The sequence below is a fragment of the Lingula anatina genome, chromosome 9 (genome assembly GCF_051362555.1).
Source record: "Lingula anatina isolate TDL-2025a chromosome 9, LinAna3.0, whole genome shotgun sequence".
Classification (NCBI taxonomy): Eukaryota; Metazoa; Brachiopoda; class Lingulata; order Lingulida; family Lingulidae; genus Lingula; species Lingula anatina.
The window spans coordinates 10,195,330-10,219,021 of NC_141775.1; the positions used below are offsets into that span (position 1 = coordinate 10,195,330).

Below are 23,692 nucleotides of genomic sequence, written 5' to 3' on the forward strand. Positions count from 1 at the left end.
CATTTTCTGTTTGTGTCCAATAGTACACAAAGTCCAGGAATTCTCAATTTAGGAAACTGAATGTCAAGCACAAGTTTTTAAAACTAGTCTTGCAAAGAGCATAAAGTTCCAGTGAGGAGACTTGTCATTTCCCCCAGGTCTAGCAAAGAAAATGTTTCCAGCATTTAAAATGATGGCAATTTGTTTATTGAAACTTATATGGCTGGGCAGTACTACATTTTTTTTATCACAGGAAATGTCCCTTTTTCCCTTCCTTTTCTTCTGTATAAAAAATCCCACTGTGTCATTTCTTCTAACATTTCACAATAACTTAGTTTACCCAACTGAATACTCTTTGAGGACAGGTTGGAAACTGATGGCAACTACAGTAACAGCAACAATACAGTGCCACAAAAGAAGCAAAACTGCCATAAGCATTTGAATACTACCTTCTTGGACCCATTCAATATTGTGGTGACGCAGTGAAATAACAACAACAATCCTGATTTTACACACAACCATGTGACCATGGAACCCGACATATTTAGGTAAAAAACTTTTTTTTTTTAGTGTACAAAAACTGTGTATGATGATTTTAAACAATAACCCATTTGGTTTGAATAAAATGACCTATAAATATGACCCAACAGCATCAAGTTGACAATTACACTTTTCCAACAAAATTTGCTGCACTTAGAAAGAAAAAAATACTGACCTAGAAATATTTCATGATGTCACTGTTCACAAATGCTTTAAAATCCACTTCATAATCCACAATATGTTGCCAATCTGTTAAACACAGGCATTCATGACCTAAATATTTCCATTTTTAGTTTTACCTTAAAAAAGTGTGCATTTTTAAACAAAAATATTTAAAACTGCTCAATATACAGTTCATCACAAAATGCTCATAACTTTCTATCCAATTTGTTTACAACTATAACCCAAATATCTCAGTTTATAGCACAATACAACTCAGATGAAATATTTAGTTGTTCTTATAATAACTTAAACCAAGAGTTTTACTCTTTCAAATGTCTCATTTATACTGTCTAGTATTTTACATTAAAATTTCAAGATTTATCATTTTTTACACACAAATACATAGTCTTACACAAAGCTCATTAACATTTAAAAACTTTTGAATCAGCATTTTTTTAAGTATTACTAAACAATTTTTCTTTAGGAAAAATCAATGAAACAGACTGTTCAAATATACTGTCAATGAGTAATTGCTTGTTTTGAACCTGGAAGTTTTGACACAAGATGACGCAATAGTTACCCCCCCCCCCCCCCTCCTCTATTCCCACTGATTACTCCAGGAGGTTTTGACAAAAGATGATGCACCACTTCCTCTGTTGAGATCACTTCAACCCTCTTTTCCCTCTGCGCCCCCCCCCCCCCCCCCATCCTTAATCCTCTATCCCTTCCCACCCCCACCCTCTACCGATTTCAGTCTTCATCTGATCTTATTCCCATTCCGTTGTCCCCGAAGGTTTGGATGTGAGATCATACATGACCCTGGATATCCCGGGGACTGTGAGAATCTGTTCCACCATTTGATTCACCATCTGCAACAGATAACATACAAAACATCTCAATATTGCTGGGTTGACCTTTTTGGTAAACAAAAAATATGCATTACCCCTCTCTTTCTCTGTTACTCTGTTTTCACTGTTACAACTTACAACTTATGACAAACATTAAAACAGTCAAAGAGCAGGAAATAGCTGAATACAAATTTGTCCGAAATGAACATTATACGATGAGTTGGATAAAAAATTCAACCTCTTTAGACAAATCTTGCCCTGGCACAGCCGCCACGCCAGTCATGAAGTCATTGGTGATGAACGTCCTTATGGCCACGGATCTTTGGCAAGATGGCACGGTCCCCATGGGGTCGCGGTCGAAGTGAAGCGGGACCAGAACCACGGGCATTTGACTGAGTTTGGGAGTGTAACCAGATTCATGAAGTACCTGATTTGTGGTGAAATGGATATTAATAGTTATAATCAATTTAAAAATGATAATTTGTTCATTTCAAAATTTCAAGCAAGATGTAAGGTTCATTCTGCATATATACAAAAGAATATTCCGAAGACATATCAGAATTGACTAAATTTATTATGATTAAAAATTGTTAAGTATACTTAAAAGTATAAATTTCACCAATATTTTTTAAAGGCAAAAGGAGCATATAGTAAACATTCCATAAATTCTAGCAAATTACATTTTATTAAAAAATACTGAAGAGCAAGACAATTGGTTCTTATCAGAAAGTTAGATCTTTTGTTTATTACACTAAAAAGTATGACTTTTGTTTTTTCTTTCAATGATCCTTAAGCAATTATCATAACATAAATAGAATCTACTCCTGCATCAGAAGTCAAGACAGTGAGAAGATTTTCACCTAAAAACAGTAATTCATTGATTGAGACAGCAAAAAGGAAGCAAAAGCTCTTTGGACAACTGAAATCAATGAATAAGTTTTCAAATTATTAAATTAAATATGACCAGAACTCATAGGGACAAACCTTATGTGCTAGATAATCTGCCTGTCTTAGTGTCGCTAATACTCCTTCTGTCAGGAAAGTGGGCGTGACATCTTGTATCGGATAATGTAGGAGTCCTCCAAACACGTACACAACCCTGAAAGGAAGTGCAAGTTAGTTAAAATAACAGTGACAATGTAAGTCTTGTCTAAAGGAATTAATTATTTTTTTTAATCAAAGAGGCCTAATGTCTGGACCCTTCATTTTGATCACTCTACTGACTTATCGATGTGAGCCCTAAAAGTCATGACATACTTATTTTTCTGCGATTATTATGCAAGAAACATTAGAATACCTATTACATCACTGCCGTTTGTTTAATTACTTTGGGACCTTGTTCATAAAAGGCCCCATCTTAATACATCTTAAAAATTTACAAAGTAAGGGTACTACTTTAAATGTAATTGAAATGAAATGAAAACTGGAGATAGTAAACAAATATACTTCTTTCAGAATTCCTTGATACAAATAAGTTGCGACAGAATTACCAAATTAAAGTTTTACAAGGAGGAAAATATATTGCACAAAGTCCCATGAATTAAATGACACTAATGTCATATCTAAATATATGTCATCTCTTTTACCTATTTATATTATGGCATATTCTAGGTATAAGTTTGGCTAAGGTAAAGAGATTCTCCCAATTTGGCTCTGTATCACTAAAGAGGGCAGCAGGGTAGCTATACGTCCGGCAGTCCCCCTGCAAAATGCAAAGAGAAATAATTTAAAGCGCTTTCTTGAAAACAAAATACTGGACAAATTACTGACTCAGATGTAAATATTCAATGAAAAGACCTGTCATATAAAGCAAATTTGAAAGAATTTCAAACACTGAATATAAATCATAATTTTACTCAAACTCATATTACTCTCAAACTGCTGTACAAATTCCCCGATGGCATGATGGACAACTACCTGTACGCCCACTGTCTGTATGGGTAATAGCGCCACTCCTAGTTTGTCCGTGGAACTGATCCGCGTTAATGCTTCCTGCTCCTGCTCTGATGTGGCACGTTTGATACGGTCTAAAAGTGCATGTGGCTGTGGAAAGTAATTCAAAAGCAAAATAGTGCCCATAATCATATTAAACATAGGCTAAAAAAATTTTACATTTGACTACATTTTATTGTTCAAATAATTCAAATTAATATAATTATAATACGAGCGAAAAAATAAAATTCAAATTAAAGTAAGTTAGATCAAAATTTTTGGAACGAATCAATTTTGTGCAGACTGTATAATTTTTTCCTGATTACCTTTTTAATGGCAGTGCTGTATTCAATAATCAGTTTCAATATGATACTTGTCTCTCCAAAAGACTTATCTATATACGGTTCTTCTGTACAAAGTACCCGTATTGCTAGACCAGGACCTAAATAAATAAATAAATAAATAAAAGTGAACTAATCAAATACACACAGATCTTCAGGAAGATCTTTCCAATGTTTTTAATGAATACATTTATGAAATGTTTTTGTAAGTTCTTTTACAACCCAAAAAGTAGCCTGGGAAAGGGTATCTCTGATAATTCACAAAGAAAGAAAGACAGGCACATTTAATAAATTAAATTTTAATTTACTGTATGTACATTTGGTTCATATTACCTGGAAAAGGGTGTCTCTGTACTATTTCAGCTGGTAGACCCAAGTCTTTGCCTATTATTCTTACTTCATCTTTGTGAAAGTCCACAAGGGGTTCTACAACTCTGCCCTGAAAGAAACAGAGGTATAATTGTAAAGAAAAAAACAGGATCGTAAAAAGACACATTCAACTTGATAAATGCATTGATCTTTTACATTTATTTCAGCTGAAACATTCTCATCACATCCATGACACCTCCACTTATCATTGCAAGTGAACAGTTTGAAAATATTTCTAAAAATGTGGCCACTGTATCAGTGTTTTGACTCAAAAATCAAAACAGGAAAAATATGGCCATATTTATTTTCCTTTTTTATACGATTTGTCCTTTAAGACAAATCTTTCCCTGAAGGCGCCAATCCAATATTAGCCCACTGTAGAATTTGTCGAATGGTCTTCTCTGCTTCCTATCCTTGTCAAAGCAGTCTCCTAGCAAATAGCTGTATGTTGAAAAATTTTCATTGCCCATTTATAAAATAATGTCCCCATTTCAAACTTATTTCCAAAAAGGTAACCAATTTGTCGGTCAGTGATGAGACTGCCATCTAGTGAAAAAGTAAGAAAATATGATATGGGGTCCAGAAGGCTGCACAGGCCAATGATATTTCTGGCTCCCAAAAAAGTCAGAAGTCTGCCAATAGTTGGAAAAATCTCATCCATGATCAGTGTTCGGACACAAGATATATTATTACTTTATTAGCTATTAATATAAAGCAAACTTCATCCATTACAGACTTAAGTAGTGGTCTCACCTGTTTCCTGAGCTCTCTGACCAGGTCTGTGTCATTGTGGTGCGTCTTAATGGCGTCTGCTTTAGAACTTGCCAGCTCAGAGGCACTTTCTATCAGATCAGGACGGAGGGTGCCTGAAAGAATTTAATAGACGAGTGTTATTATTTTTCGATATAATGCATTAACAGTTATATATCTATATTTGCATTCACTGTGATTCCATTATGGACCTTGTTCTAAAAGATTAAAGACAAAGAATCAAACTTATTTTGCTAGATTTGAAAGCATGGAAGAAAAATGTGGTAAAGAAGACAATACTAATGTTCAAAAGGTCCAAAAATGAATAATAAATACTAGAAATATCAAACACAATATAACCACAGTGTCATACCCCGAGATTCAGAGGTCACTAGAAACTGATGCCTCTGTCTTTGCTGATAGTAGAGAGAGGCCAGATCCCAGTGACCTCAGTAAACTCAGGGTGCATTGCCCTCACCTTGACCTAAATATACGTCTTCTGGTTTTAGGTCTAATTCATCAATAACTTCGTTGGCTACCTAGGAGAAAAATATTTCACAAATTACAGGGTGATATTAACCAGTGGTGGACAGGGGAAAAAATCCAGGCCAAATTGACACAAAAATTTACATTGTGTAATGACTAAAATATCCATTCAGTACACACCTCAGAGTATTTTGTCTTATTTATTTCTAACTCCAGAAAGAAAATTATATTGCTCCTTTTTAAACACTGAGCTCAAAAATTGGCAATTTTCAGGTAAAAGACCAAGCAAAATTGTACTGGTGTAAAAACACCTATTTTAGATACAAGTTCTATATCAGTAGATCTCATTTTCAAAGAAGTAAATTTGAATAAGGACCATTATTATTTCTATTTGTTGAAGTGACAGAGGCAAACTGTCCTACCCTCATAAACGTGTCGCCTATAATTTTCCTCTTCTCCTCTGGGTTGGTGGTTGTATTTAAGGTTTTTGTTTTACGTTTCCGTGAGTTGGGATCAGAGCTGTCAACTGGCAGTGACGTGTAGCCGCTGTAGAAAGTGTGACTGGCATTGACAACTAAAGAACAACGGTACCATTTTTTTTCAAATAAATAAAATGTACAATGGCAATCATGAGGGCTTTTTGTTACTTTACTGAATACTAAATATACAATGTCTTATGAGTATAGATAGATAGTCAGGTAGGTAGGTAGGTAGGTAGGTAGGTAAATTATTTATTCTGAATTGTGCACTAGACTGCTTTGTGCTGCATTCTTGACAAAATGAATGTGTCTTTTGTTCTTCCTGGATGTTGAATTATGCAGTGGGGATTGCAAAGATAGAAATGATGAAAAGGGCAGAAAATATTCAATGTTGTAAAATATCACCATAATGTCAGTATTCCAAGAAACCTACATCAAGCTCATGGGAATTTCACCACTTTTATGGTCATAATTTATTAAGTAACCGGGCACCTTACCTTTTAACTTGAGTCCTAGTCCTCTTAGAGATTCTTCAACTTTTTTGCTCTCGTTCTTTCTCATGAAACCATTGTCTATATGTACAGCTATCACCTGGTCTTCCTTCAGTGCTTTGTGAAGTAAAGCAGCACACACTGTGGAGTCCACACCTCCACTTACCAACATCTAAAAATACAATAAATTACAATTTCAGCAACAGTACAACAAGGGCTTTGTAGCAAGGCAACACTCAACATACCTACAGTAACCAACATCTGAAGAAAACATTTTTAACAACGGTAACAATACAACAAACATCCAAAGTACAACAGAGTTACTGTTTATCCTTGTAAGTTTTCATCGAAAATTTTGAATATTACACTTTCAATACGATGACATTTAATTTGATATTACAATTTATGACATAAAGCTCTGAAAACTCAATTTGGCACTCGTCAAAATTTCAGGGTACTGTAACAAAAAATAATGCATAAAAAACTAAATAAATATAAAAAAACATTCAAAATAAAAATACTGATAAAGTTTAGGCATTCAAAAGTCTACATAAACATTTCCAATTACTTACAAGTACTTTGTGATCACCCACAGTTTTTCTTATATATTCTATGCAAGCCGCCTCTCTCCCCTTCATGTTGTAAGTGCCCTTACACTCTGCTATGCCGTACAGGAAGTTCTTCAGCATAGTCTTCCCATGGGTTGTCAGGTCCACCTCGGGGTGAAACTGGACTGCGAACATCTTCAGTTTTTCATTGGCTATAGCTGAGGAGATAAATGGGAATTATTGGTTATTAAGTATTTATAGCACCAATGTTAGCAAGGCAAGCGTAGGATGGGGTATGTGAATGTTCATTTGTAAGTATGTACGTGTGTAAGTGTGTGCACGTGTGTGGCATATTACATATATTCCACAAGTTTTAAACATACATGTTTACACACGCAAGCAAATTGCATTTGCTTGCATGTGCATGATAGCGAACTTTTTCTATAACTCAGTGATATCAACCAATGACATGAAACATGTGCGTGTGAGCATGTGGGTATGCATGCCTGTAACAAGCACGAGTTCTGACCTGCCACAATATTTCCAGAAAAGGCCACCTCTTTGAATCCATCTGCACAACTACCCACACTGTCTCCATGTGTGAGTAGCACTGGCTCCTCTGGGTCACAACCTCTGGAATTATAGATTTATAAGTATATTTTACACATACATTTCCCACATTCACTATCTGGAAACTTTGGATCCTGAAAATGTGTTTGTTTTGTATAAAGATTTGAGTTAGGGTACTTACAGAAGTCTGACAGGTACTGCAAAAAAAATAACGTTCTCCAAGACATGTTGCAGATAAACAACAATTTGACAATTATTAACAGCTGAGTATGTAGAGTCTACTTTTAAATGTATTCATAAACTGTATATGAAGATTTGACTTAACATATACTACTTCACTCACCTTTTCACACCATTCCATGGTGTGCGTTAGGAGACCCAGTGGTATCTTAATGTGTATCTGTGTACAACCTTTGTGCATGTGTGTGTGTGTGTGTGTGTGTGTGTGTGAGAGAGAGAGAGAGAGAGAGAGAGAGAGAGTGTCTCACTTGAAAAGAGAACATTCCAGATCCACTTTCACATTGAACTGTCCATCTTCTCTGGTTTCTTTCTTCTCCACTACACCCCCAAACTCCTTGTTCATCATCTGGAATATAGATATTACAGTCACTGTTAAAACTCACTGAATTCAAATAAATTTTTATTTTTTTGGCCAAAAAAGTCATTTTATACAAAATATCAAGAGAAAATGACGGGAAAACTTTGTAAATCGGGTGAAACAAAGGTATTGGGTAAAAAATCAATGAAGTTTTCACACCTCATCAAAAATAAAATCATTGATAATCTGGACTATAAACAGATTTAACTGTAAATAAATGGAACATACATGCAAACCATAGCAAATTCCTAGGACTGGTAGTCCACAGTGAAATATTTCTGGGTCATATTTAGGAGCATCTTCATCGTTGACAGAACTAGGGCCTCCAGATATGATGATGGCTCTGAAAAATAAAAATCCGATATTTTAATTATTACTCCACAGTACAAGTAATTATTTTTGGATCACTGCAAGCCTTTTATCTGTCATTTTAACTTCTAATAATAATATAATATCATTATCATACATTATTAGATTTATCCAATACACCATTCTCATTATTCGTCAATAATTACTTTTGGATACTAGTAAATATTAGTCTGTTATTCTCACTTAATATAATATTATGTTCATAACACATTCCTATTTTTAATTACCAGAAACATTTGATAGATGATAAAGAGAGAAAAACCTCACACAAAAGGTAAAAAGCTAACACACAAACAAGTCAACAGGTAAAAATCCTTACTTGTATCCAGTCTCCTTCAGTGCAAAAGCTGGGGTATCCAGGGGTAGGATGACAGACTCCACACACAGTTCTCTCACTTTACGGTCTATTACCTGGAAAGTGATTAACTTTAATAATAATAATAATAATAATAATAATAATAATAATAATAATAATAATAATAATAATAGTGTCATTACAATTTTACAATAATTATCATTAAGCATTACAGAAGTGAAACAGTTTATTCCTTGGAAATGAGTAATAAAATAAGTTATCATAATACTAACGGTTATCACCGTCATTACATTGTTATATTTTTCACTATTATTATTATTATTATTATTATTATTATTATTATTATTATTATACAGATGACTGAGATCTTTAGACTAGAAAGGGATTTAATACACAGTTTTTTAGCCACAAAATTTTCTCTTTAGCAAAAGACAAACATTTCAGCGCATCAAAAAATTATTTGTATTAGTAAGTGGTTCATCTGTACAAACAACACTTCAGGTTAGTAACTGAATAAATAAACACAGCTCTATGGAACACCTGTTCTCTATCAGCTCTCGGGTTTCTAAAAATACTCCTACAGGAAAAGCAGTTTATTAATAGCACAACTTCCAGCATTGTAAACAACATGCACTGGAAAGATCAATCACATGGGGCCTATTTTGCAAGAGAACTAGAGATAACAATTTGGGCTGAAGATTTTTTTACTTAGACAGATATTCTAGTCAGCTTCTGTACTAGTAGAAATGTGTAGTGGTCAAGTAAAATGTTTCTCTTGTTATAAAACAGGTGTTATTTATTTCATCTTTAGAATCAGACCACCTCTGTGCTACTTACTTTAACACAACATATCTATGTGTACATGCATGCACGAGCACTGTGACACACACACACACACACACACACACACACACACACACACACACGGATACATTAAGTTTAACCTCACCTTTCCATACTGAGCCCCAGCGTCCAGTATTGCCACAGTGTCTGTATGCTGCTCAAGTAGATCTCCATTCACCTGAGCTGCAAGCACCTCCCCACCATTCATTCTGCTACAGCACAATGTAGTACCAATTGTCCTACGTGATACATACAGAAACAATAGCATTAACAGTACAATGAATATACAGTGTATTTTTACAACTGTTTCACTGGCCCTGATTCTCAGGATTTCTTAGCCTGTCATTCTGCTATGTGCAGCACAATATGTGATAAACAATAACATTATTAACTATTTACAATGAATCTATATATACTGATGTTACTATGTCTCTCAGGCATTAGCATCTCTTTGCAGAATATATACAGTAATACAGCAATTGTTAATACTCTGTGATAAATACAATTTGTCAATGAATCTATAGTAGTGTTACAATAATGACTTTGCTTATGCCATTCATTCTGCTACTGGTACAGTTTTTATAACATGGAGTCCCAATAATTGCCTGCATGTCTGATAAGCATCAAAGCAATTACGATTTCTGTAATAATGCCGAATGCCAATAACACTAAACGGGTTATATCACTATTTGTAGGTCGTTAAGAGTACAATAAATATTTAGACTGCCCTAAGTAAGAGAGGCCTGATAGTAACAATGGTGTAACTAAAAAGAATTACATGGTTATTCCCATGTACATTAAAAGAACTTTTCAATTTTTTTTTTTGTTTCTGCCCATCAGTGCTACTACGTACAGTACTAGTAAACAAGTTCCAGAATGCAATTGCATTGTGCGTAACTTAAGTACAAAAGTACTGCATAAGCTCATTATTTAGCATAGGCATATCACAGACATACACACACACACACATACAAATACAGAGTATGAGGGGGGAGAGAGGGGGCGGTACTGTAATTTGGTTTGACATTGAAAGTGAAACTGCCTTTCATATCTTAATTTCCAATGCCAAAACTCACGTTAGCCAAAACATCGACGACCTCTGTAACAATCCGAGATGTAATTAGAAGTAATTATGAGTAATTTCACGCAATGGGAGCACTGTCGCTGCTTGCTGCAGTCGTGAAGATTGCACTGCACTCGTTGACATTAAACCAGCACACACACGTGAGAAACATGATCAACAATAACAATGTCCATTTCTCCGCAGAACAACTAATCATTTTAAAAATAATGATGAAATTATCCTAGGATAATGCATTTCAACATAAATCAAACGTCACAGCATCAATGTGAGGAGGCGTAATTAAAAAACTTACAAAATTTCACGAGACAGTCCTCACGCTTTTTCCGTCTTCTGTTCGCGGAGTTTGTAATGCGCATGCTCGATTATGGAACCGCGGCAAATCAGTTCCTGGCTGTTTTATCAAACTTATTATCATTTCATATGAGCAATTCAGTCAAAAATAACATAGAAATAGTATACTGAAGATTTTTTTCTTAGAGTCATTACTAAAAATATAAATCTGAACATTTTTACACCTTGTCGGTGTAGAATGTAATCCCGCAGATGGGTAACTAACGACGCTTCGTGACAACATAATACAACCCATGTGCTTGCAGGTGCCCCTGTCAACAACCACACTACCAGAAGGATAAGACGCTAAGAACAGGTGAGTGAGGATTAAGTAAATCTCCAACTTGAGTTTGATATAGGATATATCGATAGGATGAAGGGTTGTATAATCATCTAATTGTAAATATGTTACGAGCTCAAGCACCTGCTAATTTATATACGCGTATAATTTATAATCAAAGAGACAGCGAGATATTTGGCATGAATCACTAATAGTTTTTTCCTTTTTTAATGGTTAAAACCTATATGTACCATTACCGTAATTTCACACTGGTCGCACTTATTGCTATTGGGTTTTGCCATATTTTGTCCATGCTCAAAAATATAGTTGCACTGACACAGGCCTAGCTATATTTCTTCATAAATTATTTTGACTGAAAAAATATATATTTAATGTATATTTATTTCAGAGAAGATTAAAGATATAATAAATACATTATAAAACTAAAGCAGTTTATTATCCAGCATATGCAAATATGCTATAAAGATGGTTTAATTTATGCATCATGCAACTGAAATGTATGGACCTATTATTGTATATAACGATAATAAATACCAGTTTTTCATTTCTGTCTTGTAGAAAACAATAAAAAATCAAAAGAGAAATACTCAGCAAAATGGAGCCTACCACAGGAGAAATAGATGTGTACACCAAAAGACTGAGACAGCCCAATGACCAGTATACAGTCCTCACGGACACACAAATACAGAACAACCGCAAAGTAAGCAACATTTTCTTAATTTAAAAAAATTCAACGAACAATAGAATATCAAACTTGTGAACATTGTAAGTACAGTAACAATGTAATGGGGTAATGGTAAAGTGAAGTGTACATCAATATTCCCATGTAAAATATAACAGCTAAGGAATAAATTACAGTGATAGTTCACATGCTTGTGATGTATGCAGGGATAATCCATGCTTTAATTCTTAAATATCTCTCTTTAAAATTGGGGATTTGGTGTGTAATGTGAGTATAAATTTGCCCATGAAATTACACAAATATTTCCAAGCTGCATAAATCTTATAATTTATTTATTTATTCAAACTAATGCACTGTTTTAGATAAATTGTTTTATCCAGCATCTAAATAATCAATATCATCAAACAAATTTAATAACGTAATCTGATATATTTTATATTCTCTTTCAGCACCCTAGCATGCATTTCCATTTCTCACAGCCAAAGGTCGTACCAGATAAGCGATGGTGGGTGCCCCGCTACTGCAACCACTTCAGCCAGCATCTGGTCCGCGAAGTATCCCGCAACCAGCCGTACTGCTGGCTGGACTACCAGTGGGACCAGAACCCACACCCAGACCAGACTTCCTGTCGCCAGGGGGCGTTTGAGAAGTGGGGACCCAAGAGGAATGGTAGGAATCTTACTCATTTTTTTCAGAAGTTTCTGGTTCTGGGTTAAAATGTTAGTACTGTCTCTTGAATGATGCAAAAAGGATGTTGTCATAGAAGTCACGTACGTTGTCATAGACCAGTCGTGCTCGTGCCTTTTTAAAATTAACTTAAACTTATCATTAACTTATCATTTTTTAATGATGTTAATTAAAAAAATCAAAACTGAATTTGTTTTAGTCCCTACTGGACAATGCTTGGTATTACAAGCAAGGTCATTATTTAATGAGCTTAATCATCATAATACACATCGTATTTTTGTACTATTAGGTGAGAAGACATATCGCCATTTTGACGGAGAGCCCACCAGGAGTTTCCTCAATATTGATGTGTACAGACCACCAGCCAGGTGTGAATACGGCCCCACGGTGATGGACTGCGGAAGACCTGGGGTGGGATACCACCAGCAGAAATATGCATGTAAGTGTAATATGAAGCTTGACTGGGCCCTCTTTCACCAAAGAGACAAAATCCAAACCTGGTCTTCATTTTAAGACTGGAAAGATTTTAATTGTGTGCTCTGACAGGGGATAAATTAGTGGAAGTCCTTTGAAATGCTCGACAAGTATCTAGCTTAAATTTATTGCATTTGCTGTTAAACATTCTCTTTTGAACTGACTACTGATGAATAAATTAGTATCAAAGTACATCAAAAAACATTTTCTGTTAACATCTCAAAGCAACTTGTATACAGGCTTAACTCACTACTTTCACTTTTAACCCACTTTCACTTTCTGTTTTCAGCTCAGAGCACCTGGTTTGGTTCCTCTGTCCCTCTGAATCGCACAGACATCCTGCAGACCATCAATCGTAAGACCACAGCTGAGTACAAGGCACTCCAGAGGCAGGAGCAGATAGATACACAGAGAGTGGACCAATGGCCAGAGTATTCTGAATATACCGATAAATTCATCATGAAAACAAAGCCTTCCCCCAGGTTGAATAAGTAAGTGAAGGAACTGTGATCATTACAGTATGATAACTTTTAAAGATATGTTGTTGTTGTTGTTTTTTTAATTTTTGATATTATTTTATTTAGAAAACATAGTTTAAACTTAGTAATAACTACATAAGATAATCCAAAAATCCGAAAAGGTGAAAGTATTTTTTGTGAGAACATAATATTTAAATTACTAAAAATGATAGTCTCTGAGTGTGAAATTAGAGTTATCTTCTTCAATATGCTTTGAAAATTGTTACTTATTATATGCAATAATATATTCAATTCTATCTTTAATTAATAATACATGGTTTTTGCAAACAAATTATCCTATTCTGTGATCAAGGGGTTTTCTAACATTGCTACTCCATCTTTCTATTTCCAGTCTAGAAGAAAGAAAACGATTTTTGGCTGAGTCCAGACACCAAGAGGAAATAGAGCGTGCAAAACTGGAAGCATCATGGCAACAGTCACAAATTCTGCCAACTCCAAAGGAAATGGAATTTACACCCTATGAGACAAATGTAGAACCAGTGAAAGTAGGCATTTACCCGCATTTACCTGAAATAACAAAAACACCAGGAGCACCTTTGACGGACATATATGTATAAAACAAACTAGGACTTATATACCATTTCCTCTCTTCTGAATACAATGGTTAGGATCTAGATCTGTTCATTTGGTCCCAGAATAAAAAGTGACTAAAGGTGAAGAGACAGCTTCGTTTGAGAGAAGGCTAAGGATGTTGGAACAAGACTTCGTCTGAGAACCATCATGAAGTCACAAAAAGGGATAGAATTGCTGTGTACAAAAGCAAGGCATCTTTGTTAATCCATAGATGCCCAGCACATACAAGCAGGACGATGGAGGACTGATGATGACATTATGCCCAAATATTCAATGAACTCAGTGTTCAGCAAGGGCATAAAGCAGGGAGTACTTAATTCCAGAGTCTGCAAAACAGGGGTGAAGAAGATAGGTTTTGATAAGCACAGTGAAATGTAACTGATGGCAGTATTGCACACAGGAGCTTAGTATGAGGAATGCATGCACCTCAAAGCCATTATACTTCCATGACAAGCTATTTATAAATGACTCCTTGTCGCTTAAATATATATACATATTGAGCCAAAATACTGGTCTTATATTATGTGCTGAAGTGCCATTGCATACTTGTACTTTCTTCATCATACAGAGAATGACATTGTGGAATTGAAGTATTTAAATGGTATTAAAATTTAATGAAAGAAATTTACAAATTGAAATCCATATACTTTGAATGGCATTAAATACATTTTTCACCAATGTGAAACAAAAGTGACATGCCTTAAATCAAGATTAAAATATTTATTTATATAAGGCAAGGCATGAGATTGTTACAATATCTTTACATAATTCATCATGTGCATTGTGAGAATGTAAAATTCACAGTAAACTAAATCATTTTTAAATTATTAAAATAACAATATCAAAAGGGTCCACTTCAGAACAATCATTTATAAGTAATAAAAACTCTGGTTCAGTCCACATACAACATTCTGGAATAAAATATGGTCATCATCTTGAAACATTCACTTTGCTAACATTCGTCTACCCATGCTGTGAAATTTTTATAATTCAGCCAGTATATATCAAGTCATGGCCTACAATATGTTTCTGAATACAGCACCCGCATCTTGATTTGACTAATTAATAAGGAATGGATGATTTCCAGAGTTCAAAAACTAACCAGTGAACTTTTTATATATCACATACTACTCAGTGTATACTGAGGCATGAAGATTGTTATCATATCAAATGGCCTCTTGTTGTAAGGTAATTAAAATGTTACCCAAAATTTAAAACTTTGATCATTTAATTTTTAATGATCCCAATTTTCTTTCATATTCCATTCAATAATTATTTTACTTACATGTTTTTAATTCTTTTTTATTGTATATAGTATAAGTATTGTATATATCATGAATAAATCAACATGTAATATATAAGTCTAATCCCAGTTTTTATTTCATTGCTTTTTTTTTTTTTTTTTTTTTTTGAGAGAGAGAGAGAGAGAGAGAGAGAGAGAGAGAAAATGGAATATTTATACCAACAACCATCAAGAAATAAGTGCTCTTAAAAGTATGGAAATATCTGTGAACAAAATTGTAGTAAAGAAAAAATTTTTTTAACTAGAAGAGATGGGAGCACCCTGAATTTCAATCTCTTTAAGCAGAATGCTTCTGCATGCTGTCTGCAGCAAGCTCTGGTACTTGGGGTTGGCATAAGAAACATCTAAATAAATTCCTTTCCTCTGCAACTTGACAGCAAGAATTGCTACAGTAACCATGGTAACAACATTATAAAGATTATAATAAAACAGCTGCTTATCAACATGAAAAATATGTATAATATATAAGTAATTCTGATATAAAATTATATTAATTTATCATCAAGCATTATAAAATAGGAAATTGCAAATACAATTAATCAACAAATAATTTCATCAGCTGAGCTATGCAGTCAAAGTTACAACTGTTACAATAAATTTTTCCAACAGCTAAAAACCATAGTAGATGTAATCTGGTTATATTTTCTAACTGCACTCCAAGGTAGGGGCTACTATAAGAACACATACATTATGATAGCTTCATTCCCTGCTGATGGCATCTTGTCAGACATAGAAATATTGGAACAAAAACTGGCTGTAATTATTGGAAAAATACAATACTGTAACATTCTAGGGTGAAACCAGCATCACTGCCACCAAATATAACATATTTAGCTGTGCTTTATTAAATAAAAGTGCTTTCCTTTTGCATTTAATTTTACGTATATATATAAATAATATAATAATTATAATACATTTGTAAAAATGTGACTAGAAATTAGAAGTATGAGTACAATATGAACAGGTTAGGAACATAAGTTTTTAAAGCAAAAGCAAATTTAAATAAATATTCTATCTAAATGGTTTCAAGTCACCACATGTATCAAATATCACATATGACCTTGTCACAGAAAACATCCATACTTGCCCTTTTCAGTCCTAGGAGCAGTGTTAGAAATTAAGGCTGGACTGTCTGCCCGGGGCTGACAACTTTCAGAACGGGCTGAGAAGTTTTCCCACCCGGCAGACATTTGAGCCAGCTACTTCTCAAGATGGCTGAACTTTCGGTCCAGCAACTAATTTTCCTAAGAGGCAAACACTGCCTAGGAGCATTGGTTTTTTTTATCCCATTGGAAAATTAGTTTACTAGGTTCCAGAAAACTGCTGATTCCAATCAAAATATTATTATTTTTTATTAGTTCAATTATGGAATATATAATATCATCTCTGGAAAAATAACCCAAAACCCAAAGCTAAAATAAAGCTAGTCACTTAATTTTTTTCCCATTAGTTACATGACACATATGCAATAATGTTATTCTACTGCTGCTGTCTTGCGACAAACATACTATCTATTATACAGTGTATTATAATCATTATAATCACATATAAAAATTGTTTTAAAGCCAAATAATATTTCAAACAAATACATACGATACATATTCCATCTTAAAGAAAAGAAAACATTTAATTGCCTAGGCATAGTAAATGCACCTGGTTAATATTTATGATTGCTAAAAAATTTCCAAACACCACCGAGTCAGTCACCTTTTACTTATATTTATCATCACAAAACTTTTCCTTCTGGCACTAATTATAAGTCATCTAACTTTTCTCAACTTTTGAGTCTACAATTTAGAGTATGACTTACAAAAATTGTCAATTCATTAGGTTTAAATTATTAAGTTATGGCCAAATGATCACATTTCCAGTAAACCCAGCTGCTTAATTGCCTTAAATTGATCCGGAATTTCCATCAGAGCAGCCAGCGCAAAAGCAGCCTGTGGATTCCTTGCGTCCCTCATGGCTAAATTAAAGTCAACAAACTGAAAGTTATCAAACCGTCTCTGTGGAATGCTGTCATCGAATTCTTTCATCATGTCCCACGGGCCATCCCCCACACCAATCATAATGATTGACAGTGGGTATTGTGCCGCCTCCACAATGGCGTGACGTGTTGCCTGCTCATTGGTTACTTGACCATCTGCCACAATGACCAGGATGTGGTACTACAAATAAATAAATTTTATATCCAATAAATAAATAAATAACGAATAAATAAATAAATAATTCATATCTAATGTATTCATATAATCAAAATCTTAAATTGCTTCATTTGCTTCGATGTATGTCTGATTCTTTAAGATGTAACATTTTTCATTTTTATAAAAGCAATTCTTCATCAATAACTGAAACTCTACATAGCATATATGCTCTCAGTAATAAGTTAAAACATCCATCAGACCCATACCATACCTAGTCAAAAATCATTGTCTTGAATGATCTATATATTTAATTTATTAAGAATGACTGAAGCAACAAATATGAAACAATATAAAAAAAAGTTATGACTGCAGTGCTATAATAGAAAGCCACCTACTGCTTTGGTTTGCCTGACAATCTCCAGCGCCCTGCGGATCAAGGGGGCAAAGTTAGTTGGTCCACTTAGCTTGACATTTGGGGTAATCTGGTTATATGCCTGGAGCGCATCATGGAAACCAGTGCAATATCCCTGAAACAGTTACAAATCACGTCAAAAATGTCCCAGATAAACATGGTTTTTACCATATCTAATCTCCGGGATACTGATCGAGTTTGATTCATCTGACACAAACTGATAAATCCTTTGTAAAATAAAACTGTGAATATACACATGCATACACAAATAATAAATGCATAATTTAAAAAATGAAAATATTGTAAGATAAGACAGTGAAAAGAGCAACATCTTTTTTCTTTAACCAATTTTCACCTTTCAGGTACAGAATGTCTTGTTTGACAAATCTAGTAACATCAATAATGTTGTCATTTCGATCACTTTCTATTAGCGCATTCAGATCAGTGGACAAACAGATCCGCGCATCAAATATGAAGACCCACTTAGAAGTTTGTGCTCTAATTTTCCTAAAGACAATGAATAGACTTCCTGCAGGGATTATGCAACAAGCATTTGAGTGGGTCAGTTATATTTGATCCGAGGACTAGTTAGTCCACTGTTGTGAATGTGACTGCAATATTACCTCTGCTCTAAAAGGAAAAACTCCAGTTCCTCTGGTAGACTGGTCACCAAAACCAAACACTGGTATTATGCCATCTTCATCAAATGGCTCTATGGTCTCTCCCAAGATACTGATCACCTGAAAGTACAGAGAACAATGCTGTCCTGTCTTGTATACAACACCACCTGGTGGTTAAAACCCTTAAGAGTTTCCATTAAAATCACAATAAATGAATAAATAGATGATTAAATAAGTTAGAAAAAAATCGTGAAAAATACAAGTATTATAACAGTCAAAATTATAGAGAAATCAAAAAAAAAAATCCAACCTCTAAAAGATAACATACATGTACATGTAGTTTTTACTTTATTTTATCTGGAAATGTGACGATAAGCATAATATCACATAAATAAAAGGTATTCCAGAAATATGAAAACTATCAGATTTGTGCAAGAAGAAAGGCTCATGGATGGATACGATAAGTTTCATAGTCCAAACTTCAAAAGAGAAGGATCTCATACTAAGAAATGCAAGTATCTGTACACAACACCCTATAGGCTTGTTTGTGGAACATGATAAAAGGAAGGCATAGCGAATAATGTGGCTGTGCAAATTGAAAATATACATGTGCATTTTATAGGTAAAATTTACTTTCTAGGGCTAAAGTGACATGATGGGAAGAATTCAAGCACGTATTGGTTGATTCATTAAGCATGACAGAAACACAATAATATATACAGCCACAAAGCAGGGGCAGATCCAGAGATATTTTCTGACAGTCTTCCAAATTATCTTCGTTGATCCATCCTCCATTTTTGACCGTCTTCCGACAGAAAACATTATATGCCTGACAATGTAAACTTGAAAATCTGACCGTCTTCCGGAAGACCCAGAAGACGGCCTAAATCCGCCCCTGACAAAGCACCCTTTATGTCCCATGTACTTCAAATGTGAGGGGGGTGGTAGTTTGCACTGTTTCTTAAAAGAACTTCAGCCCAAAATTTTGGTCAACTGCCATATATAAGAGTCCACCTAAATGAAGTTACCATAGGTCTGACTCATTTCTATCCACAGATAACTGTATGGGGTCAAATCAGACTTAAATTTTAATCTTAAGATTCAGACCAATTTTTTTTGGCTAAAGCTCTTTTATCAAACAGGCTCAGGTTATGCATTGAATTAAACAACTATTATAATAATAAGCAAACCATAGCTTAAAAAACACAGTGGAAATTCCCTTTAACACATGGAGCACATTCAGAAAAGCGAACTAACAGATCTGGGGATCAAATATGGGGACTCGCTAAAAAGCTTGCCACTTAATTCCCAATTAGACACTGAACAGATTTCCCAAGAGGATTACACAACAAGCATTCAAGTGGATTGGCCATATTTGATCTGCGGATCTGTTAGTCCACTGTAATTAATGAATGGGCTCTTAACTCTTCGTGATCGAAAAAGAGAAAGATGTGAAAGCACATCATGCAAAGCTCTACAAGTACCTGTTGATAAGGATTTACAGCACCCGGACCCATATAATGCAGACATCTCCCCCCAAATGTTCTCTGGCCTTGAATATTGTTACTAGCTGTGTAATCTACACCTGGAAAGATTACAGTAAGTGTTCTCTTAATCTGAACAAAATTTTTATAATGTCTTTTTTCCAAAATAAAAATGTTATGTTAGTACAATAATAACTGGAAAAAAGTGGCTTGGTAGTTCTGAAAATCAAGGATCACAGTAAATTTTGAAAAATGAATGAAATTAAATGAAAATTAATGGTGTTCAAATTTCTGAGTATTCACTATACTGTAACCCAGACCCATATTGTAGATGTAAATCATAGAGAGCAAACTGAATTATATATGAAGAATTAAGAGGGACATGTGTCATGCAGAGAGAAGACACACTACTGCAGATCAGGATTACAAGACATTTAGAAGTTAAGCGGATAAAACTCCCTCTCCTTTTTATGCTTCTTCTTGTTATCATTACTATTTTGAAAAGGGGGGGGGGGGGGGCGTGCAGTGCAAAGAAAATATCTGCCATAAATGGTTCTATTAGGAGCAATTTGCAGGCCTGACTATGTGGCACATGTGTGTGTGGGGCCTCATTCACTATGCATCTTTTCACCACTTTTGGAAAATAACCATGCCAGATCTGCATTTGACAAACTATGAAGTTTTTTTTTCACGTGGTCTCTAGATAGGATGATCCAAGTTTTAACAACTAAGTCAAACTATAGCCACTTCAAAAAGACAATAACCCTGTTATATGTTTGACTTTTTAAAATAATGCATCCATCAATAAGCAGATGTGTGATCTTTATTACCAAAAAAAAAAAATGTCACCTTAATATTTACCTGTTGATAAGGGTTAAGAAGATCAGGGTACAGACCATGAAGAGCTCGACCTCCAAAACTTCTCTGTCCCTGGGCCAGGTTACTCAGGGTGTAATCAATACCTACCAAATATGGGCAAAGAATTCTTACTAACAGAACCTTAACCCAAATATGGAAAAAGACCCCTTTCCAAATATAGCCAAACATCACAGTTATATAAAATTATCTATTTATAATATATTTATATTATATGAAAGAATGTTTAATATGAAAGGACAGTCTGAGGATGTAATACCTTTACAAGATGTGGGGGAATGAAGTGAGGAAATATGAAAATGAGGAGTCCTTACTACAGTACGTATATGGGGCATGTATGGTACAGGCCAGTAAGACAAGTACACATATACTAGCTTTTTTGCTAAAACCAGCTCTTCACTATACTTCAGATGGAAGATGTCACACTGAGATCAAACATACCCTGTGACAATGCCTTTATCTAAATTTTAATAGTTTTACAAAATTTGCCCTCTAAAGTTTTGATATTTTAATAACAGGTAAAATGCCTACCATGGCTTGTTAATTAGCAGTGATGTTTTGTATATCTTTTTTTTTTTTTTTTTTATTTATATATATATATATATATTTTTTTTTTTTTTTGGGGGGGGTCTTTTTTAGTTGTGGGTTCTGACTTTTCAAAACAAGTTTTATATACACATTTTAAGACTGGTTTAGTAAAAACTGACCAAATAAAGTTGCAAACATATGAGGTTAAATCACACAAAATACTACTGTCACAACAAACACAACTTCAAGGTTACTAGTACAACTACTAGCAGGTTTTAAAACTCTGTGAAAAAATTAGAATGTGTTATTAAGTTAAGAGCCTTGAACACCAGCTTGGAACATGTATTTTTAAAGCAGAAAGACGTTCTTTAAAAAAAGCAGTGAATATTTTTTAATCATTCTAAGCATAACCAAGCTGACGATAACTGAAATTTACTTGTTTCAACGACAAGTAACTTGTTACTGCTTGGGATTTAAAGAACCTCCTTTCTTAAAAAGGCTCACTTAAACACTCACCAAAAATCAAATTACAGGATTCCAGCCCTGCTTTCCTAATTGCCTCTGTGACTTCTTCCAGCGAGGTAAAGCGATCACGGATGAGTCTGATGTCATCCACTCCAAAATAGTTCAGCACAGAGTTCCGTCTAGTTTCCTGGTTAAGGTCAGGGTAGAGTCCTGACCCTGACCTTTGCTGATTTTCTCTTTTCCGGTTTCGCCTGTTGCGTGATCTACAGCAGAATACATAGACGAGTAATCCCACAGTGGCAAATATGAAGATGTTGCCAAGGTTAATGTGGTATTTGTCTTCTACATAGTCCCTCAAGGAATCCATGGCTCCAACCAGACTGTGCCTCTTCATTTTAGAATGTGTCTTGCTCTCTCTTATAGGGATACTTCTGTTAAGTGTAATTCTGCTGTACAAGTACTCAGTATATAACACATAAATAATGGAATGATGCGGTGGTATGCCTACCGCTATACTGTATTACCAGTACAATGTGTGTGTCTTCTTAAAGTTTCACTGAATGCTCAGTCTGTCTTGCTTGCCCTTTCTTTAGTATTCTGTGCTTTAAAGCAATAATAACTCTTCGTTTCGGCCAAAAAATGAATTTTCCTGGAGTAAACAACAATTTTCCCATGCTTACCAATAGTTAATGAATCCATTTTTACATTCAAAGTTAGTCCCTGGTTTTTTTCTAAAAAGTTGGGTTTTTTGTTAAAATCTCTTAAGAGATTTTAACAGAGTATAGACATCAATGGAGGTCACGTGGTCTAAAGACAAGTTCAAATATCAGAATAAAAGCTATAACTGCTGTTTTTGTGGTAAAACAGAATATATTATATTTCTATGAGTTATTCACAAGGTTTTTATTGTGAAATATAGGTCTCATACAAAGAGTTATTATGCCTTTAACTTGGGTCCCTTCAATGGTAAAAGTGACCATTCCATAATAATTGATCATTTGCATTGAATTCGAAAGAATTATATTTTATCATAAAAGACATAAAAATACCATGACAAAGCCAACGACCATTGAAAAGGTACTTATTCAAGCAGCACTTCACAAGTCTATGATACCCAAAACATAAAGTGTAATTATAATACTGATAAAAAGGCCTTAAATTTGAAAATGAAAGTGATAAATGCAACAGTTTGTGCATGAACGTGACTGGCCAAAGAAAAAGTTGCTTGCCTAGTCAGTTTACAAACATAAAATTCGATTTAGAACACGTTACCAAAATTAATGACAAAGTTATAACAATAACATATCTCTCAATTTACCTGTTTCTCAAATCGACTGATGTAAGAATTGCAAATCTTAGCTTTTGTACCCACCACTGAAACACACGTCAGCTAAACGCTTTCGAGTCTGAATCACGCCTATAGGACCCAACCACACTGGTAAATAATGTTCTAACGCCAATTTTCTCAAAAAAGAACATTTTTTCTAGATTTTCTGTCATTTAAGGATACCCAAAATGCACTTCAAATGATTGCTTAAAGTACATTCCGCCTTTTTTTTATTCCCATGT

At 34.5% G+C, this 23,692-nt stretch overlaps 3 protein-coding genes across 6 annotated transcripts; 1 reads left to right on the plus strand and 2 right to left on the minus strand.

Moving 5' to 3' along the window:
• Nucleotides 1-1,408: 1,408 nt before the first annotated feature.
• On the minus strand, nt 1,409-11,064 carry LOC106169407 (GMP synthase [glutamine-hydrolyzing]). 2 transcript variants are annotated; one of them, XM_013548864.2, is made up of 18 exons: nt 10,998-11,064; nt 9,728-9,860; nt 8,782-8,873; nt 8,322-8,436; nt 7,984-8,081; nt 7,455-7,558; nt 6,950-7,143; nt 6,384-6,549; nt 5,830-5,981; nt 5,400-5,460; nt 4,925-5,037; nt 4,136-4,241; nt 3,788-3,903; nt 3,447-3,572; nt 3,116-3,231; nt 2,514-2,628; nt 1,768-1,956; nt 1,409-1,550 (listed from the first exon to the last, which is right to left on the minus strand). In XM_013548864.2, exons 2-18 carry the CDS (start codon nt 9,827-9,829, stop codon nt 1,449-1,451), a joined length of 2,067 nt encoding a protein of 688 aa, XP_013404318.2. In that variant the 5' UTR covers nt 9,830-9,860; nt 10,998-11,064; the 3' UTR covers nt 1,409-1,448. The 2 variants fall into 2 exon arrangements, with proteins under 2 accessions (XP_013404318.2, XP_086851396.1); XM_086995270.1 differs by lacking the exon at nt 10,998-11,064 and adding an exon at nt 10,698-10,843.
• A 161-nt stretch (nt 11,065-11,225) lies between these two features.
• Nucleotides 11,226-15,658, plus strand: LOC106169410 (uncharacterized). The gene is made up of 6 exons (XM_013548867.2): nt 11,226-11,351; nt 11,895-12,036; nt 12,468-12,687; nt 12,995-13,144; nt 13,469-13,670; nt 14,050-15,658. Exons 2-6 carry the CDS (start codon nt 11,932-11,934, stop codon nt 14,273-14,275), a joined length of 903 nt encoding a protein of 300 aa, XP_013404321.2. The 5' UTR covers nt 11,226-11,351; nt 11,895-11,931; the 3' UTR covers nt 14,276-15,658.
• A 60-nt stretch (nt 15,659-15,718) lies between these two features.
• On the minus strand, nt 15,719-23,590 carry LOC106157397 (copine family protein 1-like). 3 transcript variants are annotated; one of them, XM_086995272.1, is made up of 7 exons: nt 23,496-23,590; nt 23,067-23,081; nt 22,175-22,725; nt 20,255-20,355; nt 18,774-18,890; nt 18,134-18,265; nt 15,719-17,762 (listed from the first exon to the last, which is right to left on the minus strand). In XM_086995272.1, the coding sequence occupies exons 3-7, from the start codon at nt 22,515-22,517 to the stop codon at nt 17,454-17,456; spliced, it is 1,002 nt and encodes a 333-aa protein (XP_086851398.1). In that variant the 5' UTR covers nt 22,518-22,725; nt 23,067-23,081; nt 23,496-23,590; the 3' UTR covers nt 15,719-17,453. The 3 variants fall into 3 exon arrangements, with proteins under 3 accessions (XP_086851398.1, XP_086851399.1, XP_086851397.1); XM_086995273.1 differs by lacking the exon at nt 20,255-20,355 and adding an exon at nt 21,116-21,216 and having other exon boundaries at nt 23,442-23,580; XM_086995271.1 differs by having other exon boundaries at nt 23,442-23,579.
• Nucleotides 23,591-23,692: the final 102 nt, after the last annotated feature.